This window comes from Temnothorax longispinosus, chromosome 6 (genome assembly GCF_030848805.1).
Source record: "Temnothorax longispinosus isolate EJ_2023e chromosome 6, Tlon_JGU_v1, whole genome shotgun sequence".
NCBI classification, from domain to species: Eukaryota; Metazoa; Arthropoda; class Insecta; order Hymenoptera; family Formicidae; genus Temnothorax; species Temnothorax longispinosus.
In genome coordinates, this window is record NC_092363.1 from 20,170,559 (window position 1) to 20,180,189 (window position 9,631).

The following is a 9,631-nucleotide window of genomic DNA, read 5'->3' on the forward strand; positions in this document are numbered from 1 at the left end:
TTGCATGTAATGACTATCTCATGACTATTTGCGCGAAACGCATTCGAGCCAATCTCCGAATCTGTGAAAACAGAGACCAAGATGAGCTACAACAGTATCACCATCTTGACCGAAGGTCTGTTTGATTCGATAATTCAGCGGCATCTCTAGTTTGATCTGGCAATATCTGTGGCACTGCGATTGCAGTGGCAGCTCAAATGGGTGCAAAATATGATCAGAAATTAACCGAATGTAAGAAAATAATTTGTAGCTCGCCCAAAAAGAATACTAGTAAATCCTTCATGTTTGCAATCTTTTGCGGTAAAGCTGTGCCAAACACAACAAATGATGATATCGCGATATATAGCAATATAACATCAACAATTATTTCAACTATGCCCGCTACAATGTCTAGCACAATAGAGATAATTCGTGTTATTTTCAGCCTTTTTATAGCCAACTGATTTAATTGAATTATTCGAATAAATTCAAATATTCTCGATAACCGCGATCAATCTCGAAATACGATTACGGAATTTCTCCACAAAAGAAATCGAAAATGTTGTTTTCAGTTATTCTGCCGGATTTAAACGACGTATCCTTAATTTGATTCGCCAACAATGCACAATCAAGCGTAACTAGTCTAAAAGGATCGATGCGATACGTCAACAAAATCAGAGATTCTTTTCTACTGCAGGGCCTGCAGCCAAAAACGAGTTAACACAATTTATTCGTTAAATAATATAAAATTCTCGTCGTTAAATTGTTTGGGTCTAAGTTTAATTGTTGGGTCGTTCGAATCTAAATCCTATAATAGCTGATCAGCAGCAACAAGAATGTGATTATTGTCGTTCATAATTTCCTTATATTAATATGACGTATAACATGTAAGCGTCACTTTCAGGGTGTGATAACACCCTGCGATGCTGAGAAGAAATAAATGATCCGTGAATCTGAAGCGCAGAACCCTTGCTTTGGTGCTGTAGAAAGGACTTTCGATATAATATACTATTAAGTTTGAGAAGCAGGACGCAATACCTACTATCTCGCAAAACTTAAAGGAGAACGAATACATCACATCGTTGCTATCCGCGCGAAATCTAATTCGCAAGAACTGAAGGACTTTATCGTCGACGTATATAGAGCGACGATACGAGTTAAATCTCTGATGTCGAACTGATATTATCGCAACTGAATTCGTGGAAGTTAAAAAGACTTTTTAACATAAATCGGGAAGTCGAATCACTATACCCCTATCGCCGTTTCCGTATTCGTATCATGCACCGGAAACAGACTTGAACGAAAGTTGTGATTCTAACGATTTAATATGCACAACAATATGTAACAAAATGTTGTGAAATTACTTCTTTGTAACTTATAAATTACAAATTTTTCAAAAATCTTTTTTTTTAATTTTAAATTAAATTGTTTAATTATTTTTTTTGACCGTACAAAATTCAAATATTGTTTTGCAATATATATTTATATTTATATTTATATTTCAAACACTATAATACATATATTCTACATGATGTTATAGCTAATGAATATGTTCGGAATTCTCAATCCACTTTGGGCTAAGCTAAATTTGGCTAACAGCCCAAAGTCAATGTCAGGTTCTAAGAACGCATGTGATAGGTTTACGGTAATAATATTGTGTGATTTTAAAAAGAATTGAAAGAAAATGTTATAAGAAACTTGATAAAATATTAATTTTGCTTTAAAAGTATGTACCTAGATTTAGTTTATATAAAGATGTTTTGATTTAAAATATTTCTATAATTTTATTGTTAAAATAATAGATACACATATGTTTGTATATATATGCTTTCTATAACAATTATTATTGTAATATTATTGTAACAGTTATTATTGTATCCGATATATTTTTGTATAATAATTCTCTTAAACTGTGATCAATTCTTCTTTTTCTAAATTTCTTAATTTTAATATCAAAGCATACACACATACATGATAACTTTCATAATTTCGTCAGTTATTTCTACTTTTTAATGAAGTTGATTAGTTTGATTTCTGAGAAAATGATATCTTTCATGTCAAAGATAGAGCTATATAATCAAATAAATAAAACAAAAAAAAATACTAAGAAAATTATTTTGAAAATTACCAGACAAAGTACACATATATGTTAAAACTGATAAAATCAAGATGACCGATGAAAGCGTGCACTTTTAACCATCCTAAATTTAGTGATTTGCAATGAGTCGTTTATTATGGTAATGAAGCGATTCCCCAGAATTATTTTTAGTTTGTTAGATCAGTAGTTCGATTTAACGTCGAAGCTTTATCTGATTGGCTGGTAAGTATTATATATCGAGGTTAAAGGTAGTTGCCAGATGATTTTTTCACGTACGAGCTGTCGGCAATCTACTGCAATCCTCTAAAAGGATGCAATGCCAAACCGCTGTATGTACATACGATACGATGCAATGTATAACCGCTTTCATGTTCGCGAATAGTCTCTGTGCGGGGGAACCGACTCGCTATAACTATCATCTACGTCATACAAAGATAACATCAAATATGCTACGAATTCTTCCCTAGATTATGTCATCTCTGAATACAAGTCAAGTAACAAATATTAATTATATCTATTTGAAAAAAATTAAGCACTTTCACATTTTATAAAATAAAAATCTGATTCTATTTAAATAAATAGATTTATAAAAGTGCAAAAAACTGTATACATAAAAACCAAGAACTGTGCAATATATCCAATGTTACAGTAATTTTTTTTACTAAAAAATTTAAAATTATAACCTTTATATAATTCACATGCCCACGTGCTTGTAACAATTAATAATGTCATGTAACATTAATTTTCAAAGATACCAATTAAAAGAACTCGTATGTTCATTCAATTGCTTCAGCACGTTAATTGTTTCGCGAAGAGACAGCCGTGAAGGTGTCCTAAATAAAAGTCTTTTTATAGCGAGTTTGGTCAAATGATTGGCGATGATCTATTAACACCGATTGTGGGTGTGTCTCTATTGTATCGCGCTGCTAATTAGTTTACTACGGCTCAGTAAGACTTTTTCGTTGGCGGAGTAAGTTAGCTGCATCTGAAAAAAATCCGCGTTAATTGTCCGATTTTGTGATTAATTCGAGTTTTAGAAAAGTGAACTTTAACGACAATGGTAATTATTACGTAAATTTACGGCAAATATCTACAAAATATCCGAATTAATTATGTGGTGATAATCGCGAAAAGTTCTTCATTCAGTGCTTTATGTGATTTTGTAATATATTTCTAATCATTTATAATACGTTGACTAAATATTTCGTTATTAATAATATTAGTTCGATTACAGGAAGAAGTTCAACTTAGCAAAGACCAATTATCTCGTAAGTATTAACTTGCGTTAAAGCACTATTATTTTTATTATTAATATATTAAATGTGTTCAATTTAAAAAAAATTATTATTGGAGATTATAATTAACATATCTAGATGTTCGGCACATAAAAATTGAGGAACAATTGTTCTGAATAGATTTGCAAATGGCATTCGACGCGTTCGATCATGACAAAAAAGGATGTATCAGCACGAATATGGTAAGCACAATTTTGGGTATGCTTGGTCACGAGGTCTCACCAGAAGAGCTCGCAGAAATTATTGTGGAAATTGATACAGAAGGTAAATACATATTATTATTAATAACACGATAAAAAAAAATCCGAACGAAAGAGAAATCGCATTTTTCAACTATATACGACTGTCTCTCTAAGAAATAATGATATTTTATAATACATTTACTCCAATAAAATTTTACAAAGTTTTTGTTTAAATAAAAAATTATTTAGTTTTATATTATATTTAGAACCTGTCCAGAGAGAAATGCGCGATAATCATCTATTGTCAAAAAATTTAAAAGAAAATTATTTTTAAAATGTATAATAGATTTTTAAAGATACAACTCTAACGAAGAATTATAACATAACAGAGACTAATAATGGATATCAATCAAAATTTCTATTTTTAGGAAATGGCGAATTAAAATTCGAGGAGTTTTGCAAGTTAGCGTCGCGCTTTCTCGAAGAGGAAACTGACACGGAAGCGATACAGGAGGAGTTACGAGAGGCATTCCGATTGTACGATAAGGAAGGCAATGGTTATATCACTACAGACGTGTTCAGAGACATCCTTCACGAATTGGACGACGCATTATCTCCGGAGGAGCTTGACATGATCATAGAGGAGGTGGACACTGACGGATCTGGCACGGTTGATTTCGATGGTGAGAGATCTTGCGTGGTGCACCAGGTGTTAATTCACTTTGTCTTCGTCTATGCGCACCTAACCCAGCGTTTACATTACAGAATTCATGGAGGTCATGACAGGATAAATTATGACTTTGGCACCACGCAAATACACCGTGTCGATCGCCCACGTATCGAACAACGAGTGTGCCTGTACAAACAGAGAAGCCGAAATCTTTTTGAAATCGACGCTGGCAGAATATAAGTTCGTTCGTTTATCATATATCAGAAAAATCGTCGTAAAACTTACTTTACGGCGAGGTTGCGATGAGAGATGATTAAAGATAAATCCTGAATCTTAATATTCTGCTTAATAGACTGCGAAATGTTAAATATATCAAACAGAATTCGAGAAAGATTTTGGCATTTCTGAAATAATATTTCAAGTATAATAATGACAATTATCGATACCTTGAAATTTATAGAGCTCTTAATTTGTCAAGATTGCAAAATTGCTATTCTCTACTAGAATTTTAACACTGAATTCCCATTAGCTGTTAATTTAATTAAATTTTATATTATAGTTTACTATTTAAAATGGTGTGTAATTATGTACATAACAAACATATATATAGATTGGCCAATAAGTCCGTGCGGTTTTTTATAAGTAAAATTTATAAGTAAAAAACCGCACGGACTTATTGGCCAACCTAATATTTAAAATATATTATTAAATTTTAAACGTATATATATCGAAAAATTAATAAATATAAAATTAATACATATCGATTATGTAAATACAAAATATATATATAAAACAATAAACTTTAAAAAAGATGTATGTATTCATCAATGTATGTATTCATGTATGTATTAATCAAACTTTAATAGGATTTCAGATTATTCTCTAATTTTTCAAACTTCGAAAAAATATAAAATATGCGATATGCATAAAATGTATTACTCATTATTTTTTTGTTTTACTATTACTTTTGAAAGAAAATTCATTAATAATTACCAGAAGAATAAGATTTTAATTTCTATTAAATTTTGATAATATCAAATCGCAGTTCAAATATTACTAATGTCTTGATATGGATATTGATAAGATATTGTCATTTTTTAAAATATAATTGCTATAATTGCGCGAAGCTACCTATATGTTTCTACGACTCCCTATAACAGTCTCACTATATTGTAGAAAATCTATATATTTGTAATTACTATTAGTACCTACAAAAAGTCACATTTTAAAATACATGCTCGCGTGTTGGCAACAACGATGGCACGTGTTTCACACGCATCAATCGTGACATTATAACGCTCGATTCGTAATAGTAGCGTAACCTATTGTAAACTTTTGTCGGAAAAGTAGCGAAGACACGTGTACCAAGAAATTCGACAATGCATGCGATGGCAAGCGACTGTATTCCGGAATGAACGGTAAAATCGCCTAAATATAATAGCAGTCACCGGGCATTATGAGCTTATAATTAGGACTCTAAGAATAAAACATGCACAATTATTGCATAGAACCCTCTTGGGTCAGCATCACCCATGAATCCTCCGGCGATGTGCCAATTCTGTCTATTGTTGCGTCTAAGCAGTCACACACATTATATCGCTCGTAAATTTTGCCATTCGGACATATTGCAAAATTTCATGACAAACTGCTTGATTTCGGCAATGGCGACGCAAGTTCTAATCATAAAATGTCTTTGCGATAATTTGGTTGGAAGATTCGTGACAATTCTATCATAGTTTAAAAAGAAATTGAAAGAAACGTTTCAATAAAAAATTACGAGTAAAATTGCAAGTACCAGCAAAATTCACATCGTTGTATGTTTCGATAAATGTTTCGACATAATTCTAAGAAAAAGATTTCGTCATCCTTGAGTAAAAATTTATCACAACTACATATTAAGTGAATTAATTATTTTTTTGTGGTGTATTTTTAAATTATAATATGATATAATGCTATAATAGTTTTAGACGACATATACAAAAAAATTTATTTAAAATCAACGAATTTTCGGATTCGTTATAGATATATACATATTATATCGTAGTAAATTATTTATATAAAAAAATAAGTCTCTCATATATGTATATTATCAGTATGTCAAAATAAGGTTCCATTTATATAAGAATATAAAAAAAAATAATTTGGATATATCTGTTGTATAATTACTCGAGCTCTCGAGAAGAAATTTAATGTAGTAAGAAATTGACATGGTATATTTTTCTGTATATATGTATAATACCACATTACATATTTAGCAACATAATTCTTATAAAGTATCACATAAATTGATTAATAAATTTAATATAAATCTCTTTAATAATTAAGATATAAAAACTGTTAATTTTAGTTATTAATAAATTTAAACTGTTTCATTATAAATATGTAAAATAAACTTTAATATAATTGATACACCTGTACCTGGACGTTATAAGGTTCACGTCATAATTAATTCTTTGCATCAAGAAAGACAAAATTAATGCGAACATATCGCACGCGTATTAATTTTGTCAACGTATTAATTTTGTCAACGTAAGAACGTCAGAATATTTGGAACAGCTGTTGAACAAATCGAATCTATCACTGGTAGTGCTATGGATGATTTTCGAAATTAAATGTGCTGCCACAAGTTTTGTATAATAAGGTAAAGTGTGTCTAAGAAAATAGAGTGGGGAGAACGTCCTCGATGAATTTGAAAACCGCTAGACTTGGGATGTAGAAATTATCTGGTCAATCACGTGCCAGAAGATCATCGTTATGATCACTTAAAACAGAAGTCCACAGCCAGAACCTGGTGCATACCCGGATAAACCGTCGACGCCAACGTACCACCGGCAGCGTGTATATTTACCATCATTATGGTAAGTCATATGGTTTCGATAAGCGCGAGAATTATGTTTTGCATAATTCAAAATTTTTATTGTTAAAACCTGATTTTTAATGACTTTATTTTCAGTGAATTAATATTTTATATAATCACAAACAACAATTAAATATCTCTTATAATTTCAGGATGACCTAAATAAGGACCAGATAGCTCGTAAGTAAACCTTTTTATCATGAAAAAATTCAAAATAATATAAAGTTTTATCACTAATCGAAGAATATATCAAATAATATCTCTGTACAGTGTTGAAGAAAGCTTTCGATGCCTTCGATCACGAAAAGAAGGGCAGTATCGGCACCAACATGGTAGGCACAATATTGACCATGTTGGGTTACGAGCTCAGCGACAGCACGCTGCAGGATATTATTAAAGAAGTCGACGAGGATGGTAAATAAACTTCCGTTGATTATTTATCATCGATCACATTCCCTAAACGCTTAACGTTTCTTCATGTATGCATTTCTTGTACTGACAGGTTCCGGAGAACTCGAGTTCGAAGAATTCTGCACGCTGGCTGCTAGATTCTTAGTAGAAGAGGATCAGGAAGCGATGCAGCAAGAATTACGCGAGGCATTCCGGTTGTATGACAAAGAGGGCAATGGTTACATAACTACTGAGGTCTTTCGCGATATTCTTCACGAACTCGACGACAAACTATCACCGGAAGAACTTGATCTAATGATCGAAGAGATTGACGCTGATGGTTCAGGAACGCTCGATTTTGACGGTATTTTTATTATATACATATCTCTTCTATAATTTCGCGATATTGATTATTAACCTCGAAAAATGGTTTAGATTAACTTCTAAAAAATTTAGTTATTCTTGAATAAATTTTAAGCAAATATATTTTTAAAATTCATTAAAGTTTAATAGAGTATAACGCTAGATCTTGCGTTTATTAAAACAGATACTATATTAAATGTTAAATTATAGAAAGAACCTTTTATACTAGATTCAGCGTTATAATCGTGTCAGGTAACGTGTCAATATCACTAAAAGCTATGGCACATGTTCAAAAACTCATGACATTAAAAATAATGTGTTTAAGAAGTGCTCCACATTGCACCTAACAAGCGTAATTTGCAAAATACGATAATATGTGACACGCTTCGAAAGCCAAGTGGTTCATTTAAAATATGCTCAAGTTACGAAGCCCCGAGCCAAGTAAATTCGTTTCGCGCACGTCAACGTCAGCGAAGCTTAACGTAACCGGCACTAATAGCAAAGTCGATCGAACGTTCAATAAGTTTCTCGCCTTGGGTGGTTCGCCAAGTTTGTAGCCCGCGGGAAATGCAAGGCGCCGCTGCCTGATTACGCTAATGCCCGCATTTTGCGCACTTTCAGAGTTTATGGAAGTCATGACGGGAGGCGATGACTAAGTGGAGCTGATAATGAAGATGGGCACTCGGTAGCTGGCTGTTAGCCGCGCAATTGGCAACGCCCGTCAGAGAGAGAGAAAGAGAGAGCGTTCCTTCTTAATCATTCAGGCGCTTTTGCAAACCACTAAACTACCGAGGAAAATTGGACGTTTACGATCATCCGTGGTATCGTTGGCTGACGTTCGATGACTTTCATCATGCAAAGTGAAGATCACAACGTTTCCGTTTTTAATCGACATCAGGAGCAATGAAAATCTCGGAGTGCCTCGAGTAAATCAACGTTTGTGCGAAGTAAAGTAGCGATGTAAATTTTTTCATCACGGCGAAATGAGTACGCGCGCAAAGCCCAACGCAATTATCTCTAGTTGATTACGTCGCAAAGAAAGTTTATAATTTCCTACTCTACGAATATCATTAGATATTGTTTCGAGATTTTACACGTGAAAGTACGGAGAGGTTCAATATGTAACATTAGTCATATGTAATAAGTTATTAAATTATTAAGTATGTCTGCGTAAATATTGCGTATTTTCTTTTTATACGTGCCTTGCGCCTGAGCGATATTTTCCCGGTGCGCAAAGTAGCGCATCGCGTTGAAGTGTGCAAGGCGCTACTTTCTTCGTATAAGTCTTGACATTACATCATTATAACAGATTCTATAACTTAATTCCTAATGAATGCGAGATTGTTTCAGTTGTAATTAAAATTAATTAAATTGTAACTTTCTTTCGTCGTCTTTAAAATATTACTTCTGCAACGCTATATGTGATTCAATAATCAGATTCAAGATGATTCTTAATAGTAAGTCTTATTAACGTTAATAATTTAGTAATCTTAAAAAGTTAATTTAATAACTTCAAAAATAAGACTTTTAGTCAATTTAATGTGTGAAAATGTTGTCATTATCTGCAATAAAGACTGTTTTCCACATCATATATGCACATATATACATATATAATATATAAGTGCGTTGAAAATAAATATATTTTTTCTACAATTCAAAACTTCCTGTTAATATTCCTTTATCTTCTTTTATTCTATAATATATTCAACGAGAAAGATAAACTATTAATGAGACAAATGCCGATACCATTATAGGAGAACGGGAAGTAGCCCCGGACATTATTGAAATTCAAGTATA

At 32.2% G+C, this 9,631-nt stretch overlaps 2 protein-coding genes across 2 annotated transcripts; both read left to right on the forward strand.

The window, feature by feature from the left end:
- Positions 1-2,829: 2,829 nt before the first annotated feature.
- LOC139814577 (troponin C, isoallergen Bla g 6.0101-like) lies at positions 2,830-4,849 on the forward strand. Its single transcript, XM_071780917.1, has 3 exons — positions 2,830-3,636; positions 3,983-4,237; positions 4,320-4,849. Exons 1-3 carry the CDS (start codon positions 3,501-3,503, stop codon positions 4,343-4,345), a joined length of 417 nt encoding a protein of 138 aa, XP_071637018.1. The 5' UTR covers positions 2,830-3,500; the 3' UTR covers positions 4,346-4,849.
- Positions 4,850-6,948: 2,099 nt separating this feature from the next.
- LOC139814576 (troponin C, isoallergen Bla g 6.0101-like) lies at positions 6,949-9,009 on the forward strand. Its single transcript, XM_071780916.1, has 5 exons — positions 6,949-7,082; positions 7,234-7,261; positions 7,352-7,495; positions 7,584-7,835; positions 8,456-9,009. Exons 1-5 carry the CDS (start codon positions 7,080-7,082, stop codon positions 8,488-8,490), a joined length of 462 nt encoding a protein of 153 aa, XP_071637017.1. The 5' UTR covers positions 6,949-7,079; the 3' UTR covers positions 8,491-9,009.
- Positions 9,010-9,631: the final 622 nt, after the last annotated feature.

Bases quoted from the DNA above. Each gene is read 5' to 3' on its own strand.
- LOC139814577 (XM_071780917.1), top strand. From the start codon at position 3,501: ATGGCATTCGACGCGTTCGATCATGACAAAAAAGGATGTATCAGCACG. The intron at 3,637-3,982 runs GTAAATACATAT...TTCTATTTTTAG, and splicing joins TGTGGAAATTGATACAGAAG to GAAATGGCGAATTAAAATTC. The intron at 4,238-4,319 runs GTGAGAGATCTT...TTTACATTACAG, and splicing joins TGGCACGGTTGATTTCGATG to AATTCATGGAGGTCATGACA.
- LOC139814576 (XM_071780916.1), top strand. The intron at 7,496-7,583 runs GTAAATAAACTT...TTGTACTGACAG, and splicing joins TAAAGAAGTCGACGAGGATG to GTTCCGGAGAACTCGAGTTC. The intron at 7,836-8,455 runs GTATTTTTATTA...GCGCACTTTCAG, and splicing joins AGGAACGCTCGATTTTGACG to AGTTTATGGAAGTCATGACG.